Here is a 19,071-nt window from a genome sequence, read left to right as displayed (position 1 = left end):
CTTCGTTTTTTTGTTTGTTTGTCGAAAGTTGGCCAACACTGTTGCCAGGATATAAATGAATGTTGGAGCACTTGTACACCTCGAATGGGGGGCCAGACTTAAATTGCCAGCCAGCACGCACAGGGAGGTGATGTCGCGGAAGGCGCCTTCTGCATAAATGAAAACTAATTTCGCCTGTGTCTGCTCCTGTTTCTGCTGGCTAAATGGGTGGTTTTTGTCGGATTTTTGCCTGGCTTTCGGCTGGTTTGGGGCACGCCGCAATGGCAAGTTTTGATGAAGCCACAATATGACCTCATATGGGGCAAGCAGTTTTTGGACAGTCCAGCTCAGTCCACTCCATCCAAGCTGTATTGCAACAATGTGCTGGCGACACCAGCAAGGCAATTAACCTAAAAGCTCCGCCCATAAATGCCAAGTCTCATATCCCGATCCATGAAATTCAATATGATGTTGATGGTGGCACACACATTTACGGCCCATTGCATAGATTAAACCCGTAGCTTGATTTTTTGACCGTCCCCCAAATCCAACTTTGTCGCAGCTCCACTCCACAACGCTCAGCTAATTTTGTTGGAGCTCTGCAAATGAAATCCTTGCAGTTTCTGCCTTATTTGTGGTTGGAATAGCAGCCTTATTATTTCAACATTTGTGTCGCATTTTTGTATAATTACTTTTGGCTACGACCGCAAAAACGTTTAACATCGGCGAATCCTTTGTCCTAGCTGGCGGGGTCAAGCGGCTTTTGGCACTGCCACAGAGAAGGCGCTTTCAGTCCTGAACTCGTTTTCTAAGCATTTTTTTAAATATACCCTTGCAGAAAGAGTATCGCCATTTTATCATAAGTTGTGTTACATATTGAAGAAGGAATTAGATAGTAAAATGAATTGAAAATCATTTTGACACAGTTTGGGTTGCTTAAAGTCATTCTAAGCAATTTTAGATGTAGAATTAAACTAAAGTACAAATGAACTCAAAAGTTGAGTATAAGTTCAGCTTTGGAAAAGTTATTATTATTAGAATTCTGGGTAAACTTTATATGTGAAATGTTTTTAATAAATTCGAAAAGTTTACGAAAACAAATTGTAGAATAAAATAATTAAAAATGCCTCAAGATTTAATATAGTTCTCAGTTTGGACAAAGTTATGGATGTAAGAAGTTTTGGAGAACAATTAAAGGGGTTTGAAAACTTTACAGCACAAAATCTTAGATTTCTAAAAGAGTTTCACTGAAATTGAGAACTAGCGATATTCTCTAAGAGTGCCTGAAAAGTGTATTCAAACCGTGCCAAGCCAAAGACACAACAAAAAATCCCTTTTCTAGATATACATAAAAAAAATTCAGGTCGCAACAATTAGTTATAGCATAAGGACATAAGGACACTCAGGCAGTCGTGCTGCGAGGCAGGACTCACTGCAGTGCCCCAAGTACTTAATGAAGCGCTTAGCGGCATAAAATATAACAAACAAAAAAAAAAGAAGTCAAGTGCCGCATGCGGCAACAAAAAAATAATAGAGCTTGCAACAAATTTCCATATTTGCCATGGCGCCAAGTGAGATAAATGCACAAATCCTGAAGCAGGCGGCTGCTTCACCTTTTGTCCAGGAGTGGATGGCAGAGTTTATTAAAAAAGTTCAACTGCAAATGGCCCGAGGGGCACACACACTTCAGTCGAGTTTCAGTTTAGTCTGCACACATTCCTGGCCACAATATTTCAGTGGGCCTTATGACAGGTACAAGGAGAACTTTTGATAAGCATGCATCGCGAACATGAACAGTCCTCTCGCTGTTCCGCACTGTTCACTGTCGCAGATAAAGGCGAACGGATACCCAACCAGAACCACAACTGTGAGATACTTTTCCACATCGTTGCCGTCGTCGTCGTCGTCGTCATCATCTTCTCTGTCATCACAGTAACAAAAGCCAAAGGCATAGCCACAAAATGCAGGTTGATTTTTCTGCGTCGCGTGGGACGCATCGTCCGCACTTTACATGGTCACCAATGATGCCCTCACTTGTCCTGCCCTCCACCTGCTCGCTGCTCCTTGCCTGGCATTGTTCGCCTCTTCAGCTAAATTCCTGATACATGAACGCGTGTGCATGAATATGTCAATGTAATGATCCGAGTCTCAACGTTGTTGTACTTTGTATCTGCTGCATTACATAAATATTAACTTGTACTTTTTATTCGCAGCAGTTCCATTGTGTAATGGGTAAAAGGGGTATACTGAAGTTATGCGTACGTATGTAACAAGCAGAAGAATGTATCTTAGATACCTGAAAGTATTTTTATTCCTGACGAACGTCTGTGAAACTTTCATCAAGATTGGATAAGAAACGCATATATTTTCTTAACCAAAACGTATTCTCATGTTGAAGAAAGTAAACCAGCAAACCTTTCATATATTTAACAGCTGTGTATAGGATATCTTCGAACTTTACACTCGTACTTGTTATAAACATGTTTGCCAAGCACAGCAAGAAGGCAGTTAGCAGACAGTCAGCATAAGAACCAACTCTATACTGCTCTGACTTTAGTCTCTTTCTTATTGATATGATTTATTTACTTGGTCTCAATGAGTTCATCGTGATTTTAATGTGTGTGTTTAAGCCTTGGGACAGCAGCACAGTTTAGAAGTCAATTAAAAATATTACACAGGTTATTTTCGACTTTTTTCTAATCGTTTGAAACTGTCTACAATTCCGGAATTTATGCTAAAATACTTTGACAAAAATGCTCCGAGCTTTTTAAATATGATTTCACCTCTACATGTAAATTGCAATCAAAGTTTTTAACGTAATTCTGGCTCGAAATTCATGTTAAAATTATACCCTCAAAATGTGGCGTATTAAAAGTTTTTATATGAAATAAAATTGATGAGAGCCATATATTTTGTCAAAACTAAACCAATTTTTTCTACAGCTGCACCTTTTTGTTAATGTTTTGGCATTTATTAAAATACCGCTTTTAAATTTGTGCATACTAATTTTTAATCATTTATTATCTGCGTAATCTGGGCGCGGACAATGGCTAATTAGATCGTCAGACCCGCATTAATCAACGTCAATTGAATCCTTTGTCCAAGCAAAAGTGTCAGCTTATTTTTCTTATTTGTGCTTCTTCTGTTGCTACGCCCATTTCCAATTTCCCCGACTAGTTGGGTGAACATATTATTTGCTTATATCATTTTGACAATTTTTGCATTGGACTCGCTCCTTTTTGGTTGTTTGTCTGACAACGCCTGACGAATGACTAACGTTGAAATATGCTCAAACAAACGTAAACTCGAGTCCGCCGGGATTTGCTGAAATGAATGGTGAAGGAGCATGTCAATGCGAACTGGGAGCTGTTATTTTTTAGGCAAAGCATGGGTTTGCCTGGCACGGACCATGGAGCATGGGGTATGGGGTATGGGGTTTGGGGCATCTGTGAGTGAGACATCGCCAGCATAACAAAAACAGTGCCACAGCAAAAAGACAAGGTACAACGCTTTGTTGACAGCCCAACTGGTCGTGGGATGTGAAGGATGGGGTGTAAAGGGTGGGGTGTGAAGGGTGGCGTGTGAAGCATGGGGTGTGAAGGATGGGGTGTGATGGTTAGAGTAGTTCCCGGGGTAGCTCTGACAGTTGGCCGTGTCCCAGGTGCGTGCACGAAACTGTCATGAAAATTTCTACAGTTTTTCGCATTTCACTGTCAAAGTAGGACCGCCCTCGGCTCGCCCCTTTAACACGCAACGCTTTTGATAGAGATGGATGCCATGTTCAAATCTTTTATAGCACCTTAAAAGTTTTAAAAAAAAAAGCTTGCGTGTCTCAAGATGTCGCCAATATGTACATTTATATAGATAAAATCTAACATTTTAAAATTTTACGACTTATCTTTAACATTTATGACATGTGTTTCAGTATTGAGTGCTTGCTCTATGCCCGACACATAAATGGGTTATGAGAAACCCGTAAGCAATGCTAAAAGTCCGTAAGTCAAGGAAACACGACTACCAGTTAAATACTACCACTTCCACTTTATGTGTGTTTGCTGTGCAAGAGCATTTTCACAGTTGTATTATATAAATTTTAATACATTTTTATTTTGCATATAGATCGATTGTAAATTAATTTCACCGGAAATTCTAAACATCATTAAAATCTCTACAATTTCCATGTCTTTCACTTTGAACTTTCTTAGCAGAAGATAAACAGCAGCTGACCCTCTCTTCAGATTTGATTTCTTTGCATCCTTTGTTAATTTCCATTCATTAAACTTTTTTGAACGCACCAAAAAAAAATACAAGAAATAATCCCTTTAAAAGCATTTTAGTTGAGTAGTTTATATTTACTTAAAAGCAGCGCGCATTTGGCGAGTTTCGCAATGCGCCAATGGCAACAGCAACAACGACATAAAAAGCAGCTCATCTTCTCTTCCGATTTTTTGTGTGTTCAGAAAAAAAAAGCAATAACAATTTGCAGCTTGCATAGAAACTATAAAAAAAAAAGAAACAAATACACGGCGCTTCTTTGATATTGTTAATGCTGCGCGTACATTGATTAAACACAATTTAAGTATTATAATTACGCGTTTCAATTTTAATTGAACAGTTCAGCGTCAGATTAGCATTTTCCCAGTTTGTGTGTACATTTGTCTGAACATCGAGTAAAAGTCGCAAGTAGACGGGAAATCTGCAGCAGCAGCAGCAACTAATAATAAAAAGGCAATCAGTTTTCAGTCAGCAAGCAGCACAAAGCAAAACAATTTGCAGTTAGTTCCAGTTTTTCTTTTCTTTTTCTTTTTTTTTCATCTGCTTTACACTTTACTTTGTATTTCATGCTAATCAAGAATATATATCCATCAGGCGTACTTACCGTCTACATAAAAATCATTAAAGAAAAATACTCGTAGCTCATTTCCGTTTTCATTTAGATTACTTTATTAGCTTTTCAAAATATTTACAAAATACATTTCAATTGGTGCTGTTTGCTTGTTTTGTTTTGTTTTTTTATAATTCACTAATGCTGGCAGTGATGATTTCTTTCATAAGGGCAATTTAAACTTAACTACGTTTACCAATTTGAGGTAGTCTCGAGAATATACGTTATTCATTGTATATGTAAGGCCTGCAGTGGGACAGTTCGGAAAAATGTTTGGAATAAATGCTTGGACTTTCCAATATCGGTTTCAATATATATGCGCATTTTAGCACTTAAGCATATTTTATTTTACAGCTGTTGTATCTCTTGCTTAAGCCTATAGAAAAATAGTTCTAAATTTGTGATTTGCAAATATCCCTTGAGCATCAAGTTGTATGTATATATGTAAATCTAATCAGTTCCGATTTCTTGTAAATAAATACATATACCCTAGATGTATATGGTTTCTTATCGATTTCAAGTTCATTTTCCAGCTTTTGTACTTGTAAAACGAAGCGTTGAACAAAATGCGTTAATTACGTAGAGAAAGTGACGATTGTCTACACTGTACAAATATGTAAGTATATATGTATATATATATATATCATACATATATATATATATAGCGTGTCTGTACAACAAAACGATGAAACTATAAACTTATTCACTGTCCAATTGGGGCAAACAATAAACTAAATAACAAAAAAAAACATTAACGAATCCAAAATAAAGAATAACAAAATAATCGATAATCAACTTTTTCTTTGGGGGGCAGCCTCCTGGGTGTCCTGTGTGTTATACTTGAAAGTCATTGAAGTACGTCTCGGTGAAGCGAATCTTCTCCACACGCATGTTGAACAAGGTGACGCCATTGAGCACATTGAAGGCCACGGCAAAGACGACGAGGGCCGTATACGTGCCCAGCGCGATCCACCAGAGCAATTGTTCATGCAACTTCTGCTCAAAGTTCTTGAGCACCAGCAGACCGATGGTTAGACCTGCCACAGCGCCAGCCAAATGTGCCACATACGAGACTGCTGCCGAACTGCCGCCCATCTGACCAGGCAGCGAATCCTCGCCAGCGTAACGCGCATAGATGGCGAACCCAAAGTCAAAAGAGGCTGCAAGCGACAGATTAAACCCAAAAACTGTATAAATAACAAAAAGGAAGTGAAATCCTTACCAAAGATGAGTATGAATGCGATGCGCAGGACACCGTAGCGCATCTGATGGTAGTTGAGCAGCACATTGGCCAGATGTGCCGCCAGCAGGGCATAAACACCGCCACTGGCGCCAACCAGAAACACCTCCGGATCAAAGATGCTGGTGCCCAGGGAGCCGGCGAGCACGCCCGAGAAATAAATGCAGGCGATGCGCGACGATCCATGCACCATCTCCAGCGGCAGTCCAAAGAGCAGCTGAACGGCCACATTGAAGCCGAGATGAAACCAGCCGGCATGCAGCACCATATATAGCACAAATCGCCAGATCTCGTGACGCTTATCGGGCCGGTAAATGAACATGGAATCGGTGGGTATGGGACCCGATGGCGCCGTCTCTCCCATCGCCAGCGAGTGATACACAAAGAAGGCCAGCTAACAAATTGCCAACAAAACTCAATATGTATGCAAGTAATGTAATATATGTATATATCTAGACTAGATACCTCAATGATTGTGACCAGTATGATGAAGAATGGGGGCGGGCAGCATGTATAGCGATCCGCATAGTATTTACGATCACGCTCCTCCGGCAGCACCTCGACGGCCACGGCATGCACCATCTTCCTGAAGAGCGGCGGCTCACTGAGCACCAGCTGAAAATCGTTCTCAGAGCACACTTCCCGATCCCGCTGATGCACAGCGCATTTGAAGCTGCGCGTTCGCTTGCCGCTCATCTGTGGATGTTGCAAATATAAATATTATAAATAATTAAGTTTATTTGATTCAGGTCAAAAGATCTGGAAATTGAAATGGAAATTCCCATTAGCAATCTTCAATCTTCTAACGTGCGTCAATGCTGAAATCAGCTGTCCAATTTCCATTTTTTGCCTATGCCAAATTAAAAGCCTAAGAGAGCGCAAAGATGAGATAAAAACCTTGGAAACTATTTATTTCTGGCTCGCATATCTGTCGACGAAATCTGCAAAAAGACGCTACTACATAACATTTAAGCCACAAAACTAAACGAGCCATAAAATTATGAAAACGAGTGTAAGACAAAAAGTCAGATTGCTACCGAATTAAGACTAAGCTAGAGTTGGTCGCACTCAGCGCGATTGCAAAACGAAATCATTTTTATTATGTAATTAAGATGTTCCAAACGCGATGCGACGAGAACTGGGCGAGAGCAATTACGGGGCTCATAAAAACTAACAAAAAAACACAACAAAAACAATACGAAAAATCTGCAAAAGGCGGAAAATGTGTATTGTGTTTAATTAAAACTGAGACTGTGACAACCACCAACAAGAAAATCCAAATGAAGCCTACGCGCAATTAAAACACACGATTATGAAAACGAAAAAAATAATTAAATGGAAGTGCCTGACTAAAAAATACCCATCAATATATGAAGTAAACAAATGTATACTAATATGCACACATCTATTATTCTCCTTTTACTCACGTAAAAGTTTGCAAGCCCCCCACTCAGTCATTTGCCATTGCACAGGGTATACAAACAAAGCAAAAACCATTCACAAATTAAGCTCGCAAGCGGAATGGCAAACAAAAGAGGAAGGCGTATAAAATAGTTACTTCCGCTGGCAGCCGCAAGCGGCGCTGTTTGTCCGTGGGAGGTTAAACAAGTGTCGCTTCTAGTTAGCCAGTCGCGCGACAGTCTAATATTAGTAATTATCAAATTTGATTTAATTGAGGAATCGCCTGCGGGACCAGCCAACCAGCCAGGCCATTAAACTTGCAATTCGTACTCTCTTCATTACACTCCTCCTTCTCCCATCAACCACACTCACACTCATAAACACATTATGCATGCGGTCAAACGCAATTATTACGGCATCAATTTTACTAGCTCATTGAAAAGAACGAAAATTATTTAATGAAAGCAATAAATTGCGTATTTTGAACATTTAGTGCATACTTACACAATAAAAACACTAATTTGACACGATTTTCGCCTTTTTGATACTGACGCAAATTCGAATGGCAATAATTATGTTATCACTTTGCCCAACAGCTCGTTAACATAATGCTCAATATTGCATTAATAAACAATAAACAAATGTACACTTAACATTTAAACTAAATCAAGTTCTGTTACACAAGATGCAGCGTCGCGCGTTGCTTAAGTTTTGCGAACTTTGCTTTAATTCTTCAATTTGGCAATGCTGACAACACTTGCTGCCAATCAGCCAGAGTTGCATTTGCCATTATCTGCTCATCCTTTATCAATTGCAATTCTTCGCTGCAAAAATTCAAATAGGCCAAACATTTTACTTCCGATTTGCAATTTTCTACGTATTAAATTGTTAGTGGCTGCTGAATGAGGACAATGGGAACACCCAAATGCATTGTGAAATTGTGATAAATCTGGTTTGGCCAACAAACAAGAGATCAAACGATGAGGCGGCAGCAACTAAATCGGGCCGGAACATTTGGTAACAAAATAATTGTTTATCATTTGTTTTGTGACGTTCACCACGGGGTGTGCGAATTACATTGAGCACTCTCCCTCTCTCTCTCTCTCTCTCCCCGCACACACACATGGTGTCCTTGCGGCTGAGCCTGATAATGACATTACGAAGCGGTCGCACCGCATGACGTCATGACGACGGCAACCAAACCAGGTAAAATATGCAATACATATATACATATAAATATATATATATTTCCCACATACAATCCGCTTTCATTTAACTGTATGTACATAATTCTATTTTGTGCCTCATTCACAGGAGAGGGACGACAACGATGTGTGGACGATTGTGGATGTGAATGTGGGCAGCGTGTTTTTGGGTCGCAAAACATAAAGCGACAAATTGACGCAAAACATTTAACACACTCCCCCCCACACACACAACGAACAGAAACAGTCAACATCATTCACGATATGGTCAACATTGGGACAGAGGAACGTCGGCGGCGACGGCGGCATCTATTTAAGAGGAACACCTACGAAAAAAATTCCTTTGAATTACGTTGCTGCGTTTGTTTGCCAGCGCCTGTGCCTGTGCCTGTGTGTGTGAGTGTTTTTGTTAGCCATGGGCTATGCGCAAAAAAGGACATCTTCGCTGGCGACGAAAAGAGGGAGGAGGAAGGAAAAAACGCTGTGCACTCCATTATGCATTTTATGTGCCCTCATTGAGCGTGTTGACATTTTTATTCCATGCAGTTAAGCAATATTTATAAACTGTGCCCATGAAACCAGGCCAGCAATGAGCCGGGCTATAAATCCGGCCAATAATCTCAACATATATAACGATTTGAATTTACATTTGCGTTGAATTTGTCTTGCTGTGGCACTTCTTACAATCATATTTTCTGCAGCTTATTGCGTGTTCCTAGCTCGAACTTTTTGACGTTTGTAACTCGAAATCGTTTAAAACTCCAAGAAAAATAGGCTAAACTTATGCCATAAGTTGACTTTTTAATTGAAAATTAGTATGAGCATTGAATATATATAAATTCTTTAACTGTATGCAAAATTCTTAACTCGAATTTGTTGAGACTGTAAAACAACTCAAGTTTATAAGTTAAATTTTTAATTCAAAATTAGTATGAGTCGTGAATAGATTATTTGACCAACTATTTGACTTAACTTAAAAATAACTGATTTTATATTGAATCCATGCACCCCAAATTGTCACTCAAATATTTTGTTAGCTTTAGATATTTTTGTTTATTGTTTTTCATTTAATTGAATAATAATATTTGAACAATGCAGCAAGTCAACTTTGCATTGCTTGGCCGCAGGTGGAAATGGAAAATGTGGCTTAGCAGCATCTTTCCACAAGCAACTTGAGGCACTTGTTGTTCCTACTGTTTTTGTTGATGGCTCGGCCGTCCTGTGAGTAATTTGGGCCTGGCTCAAATGGTTTTTACTCAACGCATAATTACTGTCATTTTTTTTTGTTGGTGTGCATGTCTTTGTCGGCCTCTCTGGCGTCTACTAATTATCACATTTTTACTCATTAAAGTCACATTTGCCTTTGCAGAACCTGGCGCCCCCGATGATACTCCAACTCCTGATGCTGCTGCTGCTGCTGCTGCTGCTGTTGCTGCTGCTGCTGTTGCTGCTGCTTCTGCTCCTGCTTCTGTTTCTGTTTTGCTACTACTCTTTGGTGTAATTAGAGGTCGTCCTGAAAGGTAATCAGCCTTTCAATCGTTTTGCTACTGCTGTCAGCTGATGATGATGCTGATGATGATGATAATTGATTAGCCTATATAACGCAGATGAGTCCGACGAGCTGCCAGATTCTTCCTCTAGACCAAGTCGAAAGTCAAGTTTCATTTTGCATCTGATTAAACACAGCGCGTGCCGCGTATCAAAAAAAAAAAAAACAAAAAGCAGCAAACAAACAACTGAAACAGCAGCAGCTGAAGCCAAATCGAAAACTGATTTGGAGCGGAAGTTCGTTTGCACCTTTTGCTGCAGTTGTTTCCTGTCTGCAGAACAACAACATATATATAGATGTATATGTGTGTCAAGACTTGATTTGAGATTGCTGCCGCTTTGACGTTTTGGCCTTTGACGCCGCCTCGATTGTCGTGGAGTGGAGAGGAGAGTAGAGATGGGGAGGAGGCTAGCTTCAAGAAGGTAGCTGGCTGGCTGGCTTTGTGCAAATCAAAAGCTATATTCGTTTGGCTATATAGATTCAAGATTGCCCCGCTCTTGCACACACGCACACTCACAATGGGCGCCCTGCAAGGATATGTGCCACATATGCAAAGCCAAGGAGCAGCTGTCGTTCTCGTCGTCGTCGTCGTCGTTTTTGTTTGATTTGCGATTTGGATTCGTGGCAGGCGGAAATGGAATGACACGCAGCGGGCACAAAAGCAAACGTGGCGCAGCCTGAAGCCACTCCACGTCTTTGTTTGGCAGCTCGTCGCTAAAAGATTGCCAAAATGGAAATGGAAAACAACAAGACCAACAACAATAACGAGTCTTTATTCCACTTAGCGCACGCATTGTTGGCAACTAGTCGTGCGATGGGTAGGAGTCCAAATGGGCGTGCCCCTAATGCTGAAAATGAGAACACAGCCTGCCAACCAGACTCTCCCTCTCCCTCCCCCTCTCTCACTCTCTCTGTGTGTACTTGCATGTTTTTCTAGTAATCGGATATCAGTGCCACTGACTAACAATCAAATTTTATTTGATATGTTCCTCTGTAGTTTTTTCAATGTTTTCCGAGCGACTGCACACGGCATAGCCTAATGCCTTCCCCCCACCACCAACACTATCAGCTGCCCCGCTGCTGCTGCTGCTGTTGTTGCAACAAGGTGCAAGCATGGCCAACGCGTGTCCTAGCAGTCGCTGCTACGCACTTGATGTCTCTCATTACGACTAATTTTGGCAGAGAGTATTACTGCTTTGTCATTGAATATGTAACCAATAATTAATTAATACTGATTTTAAATTAAAAAATCGCATTTTTAGTGGTTGACTCAAGTAAGAAATCTGGTAGAAAGCAGCCCATAGGAGGATCTCAGTTATTTGGCCATACCTGGAAAGAATACATCCGTTTTTGAAAGCGTGCAAATTATAATTATATACCCCATAAGGTATATATATACATATATATTATTGATCAGCATCACTTGCAGATATATCCGTTTTTTGATAAATATAGTAAAGAGACCAATAGACTCCTATTCTATTTGTAGAAGAGCAGTTGCGAGTCTGCTTTGGTGAGTGTATCTAATCTTCAGCTAGTTTTTGGTTTTTCTAATTTTTGTTTTCATTTTTTATTTGGGCACAGGTTAATGATGCGCGCCCCGTGCCCGCGTCCGCCTGCGCTTCCGCCCAACTACAACGGCAACACCAACAGCAACGTCACAATTATGCGAGGCACTTGAGCTTGACACAGCCAGAGTGCAGGGTCATCATCAGTGGCATCTGTATGTCCACGCTGGCGTCATTGCCTCGTTCCATTGACCTTTTGCAATGCGACGGCTGCCAAAAAAAATGTTGAGGATCGCGGGGAAAGAGTGCTAGTTGTGTGTGTTTGTCTGTGTTTGTTTTAGTGCCATCATAAATGTCAGGTGCGCTGCTGGCTGACGGCAATTTAAATTTGATTCAACATAATTAGTTGTGGCCATTACGGCCAGTCTAATTTGATTGCCGATGGTTACCTGACTAATGAGCACGGCACAGACTACGTCAAACCAAATTCCAAGCAATTGCTGTGGTTAAGCAATCTAAGATTCACACCTGCACCTGCCACTCTCCAAACATCCAAAGACAACTAAGAAGAGAGAACGCCACTGGGAAATACCCTTAAATACATGGCAGACTTGCTGTTATCAGTTTGTTCAATATGAAAACATGATTTCAATTGAGAAAATCAGTGTTTCTTATCCGATCTTGATCTGCCAGTTAATCAGTTTTGCACTAGTTGATGATACCCATTTTGAATGTGTTCAGGGTACACATAAAGTGCAGAAAAAATGCATAAGCGATTATTGGGCAAGCTGAGACAAATGCAGTCAATGAAGTAGCATGTGCCTGTCCGCAGGACATCGATGCCACCCACATCGAGGCACCCAAAAGCACAATGCAAAAAGAGTTGCACGAATCATTATCAGCACATTTCGTGACTATGGCAAAAGAATATCCTACAGCAGCCAGAGCAGTTATCAATTTGTGCGTGTGTGTGTGTGTGTGTGTGTGCCTCTATCTATGTTGCATAGTTGCAGTTGGTGCTTTGCCAATTCGTGTTCACATCGTTATCCTTGCCCCGGTTGCACAACAATCAAAATAAACTGCTGCCAAATTGACCATTGGCCAAACATCGTCAGCAGCAGCAGCAGGAGCCGCAGCAGCAGGAGCCGCAGAAGCAGGAGTTACAACAGCAACAGTAGCCATCTCCTCGTCCTCTCCTCTCCTCAGCTACTCCTCTTGCGACGGCTGGCCATCCTTGGCATTGTCACGTTTTCGGCATGGGCCACAAGTCAAAACGAATGTTGGAACGATCCCAGCAAAAAAAAATGCTGCCATTTTTTGCTTGCATTTTTTGGGTGTAGATAGATGGATTGATATAAAAAGCAGATAATCGAACGAATGCAGTTTTGCTCCAAATGGAAAATCATAAAGGTTTTTATTGGCCTTAAAGCCGCTGAAAATGTGGCTTAAAACTAGTTTGATAAACTGCTCTCAGTTTATTATAAGAAAAAGCAGACAGAGTACAAAAATTATGACTGTGCTGAAGAGTAGAAGAAAAGTGAATCCTTCCTTAGACAGCCTTCCTTTATAACTTTAATTATAATTGAATTGAATTGGGAATTTTAATTGCTCAAAAACTGAAAACACTTTTAATTTAAGTAGATTAACACTTTTGAATATGGAAACTATGAAAATGGGGAAAAGGGACTTTTATAATTATAATCATTACTCAACTAAAAATCACCTCAAGAATTTTATTTTATTTTTTCAGGCATTCACTTCTTCATAATACTAATTAACCCCACGTAAGCATTTACTGGAATTATGATTGCAGAGCTGAAGCGACTGCTCTCAAATGGACTAACATGGAGCACATTCACACCTGGAAGCCACTCACTCCAAGTGGTGGTGTTTACCTGGAATTGGACAAAGGCAGACCGTTCTAAAGTGGCCGTTTTTCATGCGATTTGCGATATTTTATTGTGGAATAATGAAATCGCTCACTGAGAGATTCCAATTCAATCTACGCGCATCGCTGCGGAGACCCATTTATGGATTGGCATTGATTTAATACCGCGTCCAACGATCTATGTGCGCTCGGGAGAGACTGCTGGCCAGTCTCCCGATGACTTGCGTCCCCCGAGTCCAAGGCGCAAGGCATTTTGCACCTTCGAAAGGCAAACGTTCGGTGGCTCCAAAGTCCGCGGCTTCGGCTGATCTGATTCCACCGCCTATCAGCGCTGCAAATCAGCAGTGGAGACGCCACCAAGCAATGGTGGATGGAACTGGACAGGAGAGCGGACAGCAGAGGAGTAGCCTCAACTCAATGTTTATTCAATAAACCCGATCGGCGGGCAGACAATGTCGCCAGCTGGCAGCCAGTTGGACATTCCTCGCTGCCTGGCAGACATTCCCTGCCCCAACCAACCCGATGCCGCCTTCTTCCGCCTGCAATGCGACAAGCCACAGGAATTTCTTGGTGCGTGCTCGGCACAGGTTCAGCTGGCTGGCTGGCTGGCTGGCTGGCATTGCGACTGCGACTGCGGCTTGGGCTTTTGGCGTCTGCCAGCTGCGCCGCTGATTATGATAATGGAAGCGACTTGAGAGTTGAGTCTCTGTGTCTTGCAACATGCAACTTGCAACTTGCGATTCACCAATTGCTTTCGCTTATGATCGAATGCTTGAATGGCAGCAGCAGCTCCGTTTGACTTTCTGATTAATGCAAGAATTCTTTCCACTCAACGTTCCTGCTTCTGTTGTTATTTATTTTTGTATTTTTTGTGTTTATTTTTTTGTTTTATTTTATTTTTTTTGTTTGGCCTGCAATTAAAAGCCATGTACCCTTGGATTGTCAGCTAAATGGCAAGTGTGCAAATCATTATATACACGTTCATGCCACAAATGTTGATGAGCTACCTCGAAAGTTTCTTGATTTTTTCTTTGTGGCTCCTTTGCGGATCCAAAATATCCTGCTGTTGAGGGTTCTTTGCAGGAGTCGCTCGATAATTGGCAAATTCAGTTATAAGAATTTGGCTTAAATCGCCATTTAAAATTCCAACCAAAAAAACAATTTTTTTGTTGCGGTTTTTAAAAGCTTATAGGAAGGAATTTTATGAAATGCTTTCAAATTGCTTAGCGAAATTGATCAAATATGAAATCCATGTTTCTTTAAAACAGAGTTTTTCCTTTCTTTGTGGAAGAAAAACGCGTATAGAAACTTAATTCGTTATTTTCAATGTATTAAGGGAATTGAAAATGGGATTAGAAAATGATTCGTTGTAGAAACAATTGCATAGCTTCCTATCTGCAATTTGTAATACAGTCAGATATATAGCTAGATATATATATTGTTTATATAATATAGATAAATAGGTCTTTATTTATTGTGTGTAACATTCAAATTGTAGAATTTATATCAATAAATTAGGCTTCTCGCATTGTAAATCTAAATTGAAAGAACAAGTTTCGATCTTTATCTATCTTTACGTCGGAATTCTTGTAAAATACCTTCTGAAAACCCCACTCTATAAAATAATCGTTCATTTATCTATAATCTACAATTGTACCAGAGAATGTCTATTTAAAATTATAATCTTATTGGAAACGAAAGCATTATTTCTTCTCAAAATTGTCAAACAAGTTCAAACTGTGCTGACTGCAGAGTATAAATGCTTCGATCTTGCCACACACACAGACACACTGAGTGCTCCGTTTGGATGCGTGAGCCTTCAGCTGCAACTTGTACTGGTTTCTGGTGTCGCCTGCTGTGCCTGGCCAGATGTGCCCCGGCCTGTGCTGACGAACGACGATCGACGATCGACAGTCTCGTGCCTGCAGTTGTCATAACGTTCAACACGTTTGGCCCCGCGTCGGCGCCGCCAACGTCTCTGGCCTCAGCTGGCTGCCACAGCCAACGGGCAACTGGCTGCCTCACCTGGCCACTGCGCTGCCATAAAAGGATTTGTCACGTGCGAGCTTTTGTTAATCAAAATGCAGCAATCATCGGGCAATCTCCATTGTATCGATGTCGGCGGAGGCATCGCCTCCACGCCGGGCCTTGCATTATGCATGCCGCATGTTGCTCCTGCTCCTGCTGCCCCATCGATTGCGGCATTCCTGCTTTAATTCAGCCAGCGACCCAAACAAGGACTTGCCCCCAACTCCGACTCCGCCGCCGCCTCGTCTCGTCACCCTTCTACCCCCGTTTTGCGATCATTGAAATTTATAATTAAGTGCAAAAATCTTGTATGTAGCATGTTTGCTGCCCCTTCCTAGTTTGCCCCCTTGTCTGTGGTCCCAGCTTGCCTAGCAGGCTGCGATTGCTGGTCGCTGATAGGCAACGTTGTCTCCTTTTTTGCTTGACACCTTCGCATAAGGAGCAACGCGACAGGATCTCTGCGATTCCAAAGATAGCATTGAAAACTGATGCTGCAGTTGATCTCATTTGAGAGTGATCGACGAGCAGATGCCCTGTAAAAATAGCCACAAACAAGTGGATACAACAAGTAGAATCTAGATCTAGTTGAGACAGCTCGACTAGGAGATACCCTCTACCCAGTTGTTAAATGCATATCAGGCTTTTGATAGTACTTTTGTCAAGTGTCTTTTATGAAAATCGGTAATCGATTTGTATCGATAAAATTAAAAAAATATGAGAACTATTAGTCCAAATTTGAAGTCGCTAGCTCTCAATGTGCTAAGATTGGCTTGCTTCTACTAGTGATGCTGATGAAATATATATATATATACTTTATGGGATCGGAGATGCTTCCTTCGTCAGTTATAGCAGTGCAACTTGAGCACAGGGTATCTGGCAATCAAACAACCTAGACTATAACACTTTTATTTATTAGGGTTAGAATGATTAACCAAAAAGAAAGACAAACGCGTTAGCAGGCTATCAGCAGGAGCTACTTAGTGTCAACAAGGAATATGTCATTACGAGGGAAAGACACGAACAGAAAGACAAACGAATGTGCTGTGCCCATTCACAAATGCCGTTAGACACACACACACATAGATACACACACCCACACACACACAAGAATAGACAAGGGTAAACAGACACACTTTGTGTTGGCCTGGCTAATTCATGATTTTGAGGACGCCCAAGCAAACAATCGAAAAGCAAGAAATACATTTGGCATTCATTATGTATGTCCTTGTGTGTGTTTAGTGTGTGTTTGTGTGTGTGTTTAGTGTGTGTTTGTGTGTGTGTGTGTGAATCAAATCGAAATTGCATTTGTCAGTGGTAAGTGAAAAACTTTCAATTTACTGCCACAAATGCAAGTGGAACTTTAAGTCCTAATGCAGGCATTGCTGCCCTAATCCTCGAGTCCAGTGACAGCAAATATAACAGCAACAACAACATCAACAACTGTTGACCAGCCAAAACACACACAGTGCTGGCGGGGCTGTGTGGCAGCCAGCCAGCCATGACGAAGGTGCATTTTATTTGGCGAGTGCCAATGGACTTTTTGCATTTGCCACAGTGCAAACAACACAAACAGGAGAGAACAACAACAACAACAAGAAAAGCAAATCCTGCTCGCAGGATACGTTGCCCGTTGCCCGTTGCCTGTTCTGTGTTTGAACACGAGCCTACACTTTGGTCATGGACATGGAGATGGACATGGGCAAGGGCATTCCACATGCACCTGCGATTGCACTTAAATCCTGCTGTTTGTTTCGTGCCGCACGAAAAAGGGGTCACACACGAGAATTCGATTTAGATTACGACTTAGATGCACAGACGCCACTTACCACGTTGACAAAGTCCTGGAATGTTACATAGCCAGGGCCATGCGGCAGTTGTGCCTTCTTGGCCCGCTCCAGCAACAGCTCCCGCTTGTTCATAGGCACTTGGGACAGAAACTCGGGCGATCGCAATGCGACTAAAAATTCGCAAACTGATATCTCGCCAAAGCCCTCCGGATCGAACTGTTATAAACATAATATATATTTAATATAGATGATTAAGTTAAGATCTCCTTTTACTTACCATATCAAATAAAAGTTTCCATTTCTGCGTGTGAGATAAGAATCGAGAGATTTACATAAGTTATAAGGATTGCACATGTAAATTACAGAATTTGCTTGCAAATTGAAATCGTTTTACTTTTAAAATAATAAAGGGAAATTTATGAATATATCAGCTTAATAATATATTCTTAAAAGTCTGTCTACAATGCCACATTCAAAAGTATTTAAAAATATGAAAATACCTTTGAAATAATTCTTTTTCTTTTCTTTTTCTTTTCATATTTTTAACAAGTTTCCTTCTTGCGTTCTTAGTTTGAAACACTTTTAAATCATTAGAAAATGCGAATCCAATTTAAGCAATTTCCAATTTGCGAGCAAAAAATGTATTCAAACCTACATCTCTGAGCAGTTCCCGACGCAGCTCGGCCTCATCAAAGTCGGAGTTGAGTGATGTGTGTTCCGTATCATAGCCGGCATCGTTTGTGCACTGAGTGGAAAGGAAAATGCAATAAATATTGATTGATAAAGGAATCAGTAATAAAATGGAATACTCACATAGCGCATCTGTGTGTGTGAGAGGGTGCCAATGGAGGCCAATGAGCCGGCAATGGTCGATATGTGCTCGATGTCCGCCAGCGTCTCCTGCTGACTACTACCGCCTGCATTCTGTTGGCTGGTGGGTAAGTCCAATGCTCGCGAGCTGCCTGGCTCGGAGCCGGGCCACATGTCGCCTTGCGTCCGTGTTGCGCCTGATCCGCTCCAGGATTATTAATGAATTCGCTTTAAATGATCTTACAACTAAGTCTGGCAGTGTTTCTGATTTGTTTCTGATAACTACTGTGCTGCAAGAAATAGAGATAAAAGAAATACATATTAATTTTAGTTCTGCATTTATATTTTCAATCAATTCAATATCAACTTGAACAAATTTTCAATTCCATTTATAAACAACTTTTACACACTGTGCGAGCTTTTAACAGAGAGCTTTTGTGCCCTTCCCAAAGCTTGTGTCTTTGATATGTTGAAATGCCAAGAAACGATTCGACGTTTGTTTGGTTGTGTGCGTTGAGCTGCAACAGAAGAACATTTTGTTGGTTGTGGTTCGAGGTTCAATTCCCATCGGAGAAATGTTTTTGAGAGTGTGTGAACCACCAGTTAATTTATTTCGCCCCGCAGAAACATAATTTGTTGCAATTTGTCGTGCTTGGAATTGCGGCATTCGCTTTACGTGGGCCAGAGAAAACTTAAATTCCGTTTAATCATAGACTAAAATCGGTACTCAATACCTTAGCCTATTTCATGCCCGGAATACAGATCTTTTAGATAATAATTGCATGAGTCTC

General features: G+C 41.0%; 1 protein-coding gene across 2 annotated transcripts; it reads right to left on the bottom strand.

Moving 5' to 3' along the window:
• Positions 1–4,899: 4,899 nt before the first annotated feature.
• On the bottom strand, positions 4,900–18,469 carry LOC6557713 (protein rhomboid). 2 transcript variants are annotated; one of them, XM_001984042.2, is made up of 7 exons: positions 18,284–18,469; positions 18,126–18,215; positions 17,748–17,771; positions 17,510–17,686; positions 6,570–6,800; positions 6,087–6,498; positions 4,900–6,024 (listed from the first exon to the last, which is right to left on the bottom strand). In XM_001984042.2, exons 1-7 carry the CDS (start codon positions 18,452–18,454, stop codon positions 5,699–5,701), a joined length of 1,431 nt encoding a protein of 476 aa, XP_001984078.1. In that variant the 5' UTR covers positions 18,455–18,469; the 3' UTR covers positions 4,900–5,698. The 2 variants fall into 2 exon arrangements, with proteins under 2 accessions (XP_001984078.1, XP_032598878.1); XM_032742987.2 differs by lacking the exons at positions 17,510–17,686; positions 17,748–17,771; positions 18,126–18,215; positions 18,284–18,469 and adding an exon at positions 8,010–8,186.
• Between the last annotated feature and the right edge of the window lie 602 nt (positions 18,470–19,071).

Source organism: Drosophila grimshawi, unplaced genomic scaffold (assembly GCF_018153295.1).
Source record: "Drosophila grimshawi isolate 15287-2541.00 unplaced genomic scaffold, ASM1815329v1 contig_44, whole genome shotgun sequence".
In the NCBI taxonomy this organism is placed as follows: domain Eukaryota; kingdom Metazoa; phylum Arthropoda; class Insecta; order Diptera; family Drosophilidae; genus Drosophila; species Drosophila grimshawi.
The sequence above is the reverse complement of the archived record's forward strand: the minus strand, read 5'-3'. Positions and strand labels throughout refer to the sequence as shown.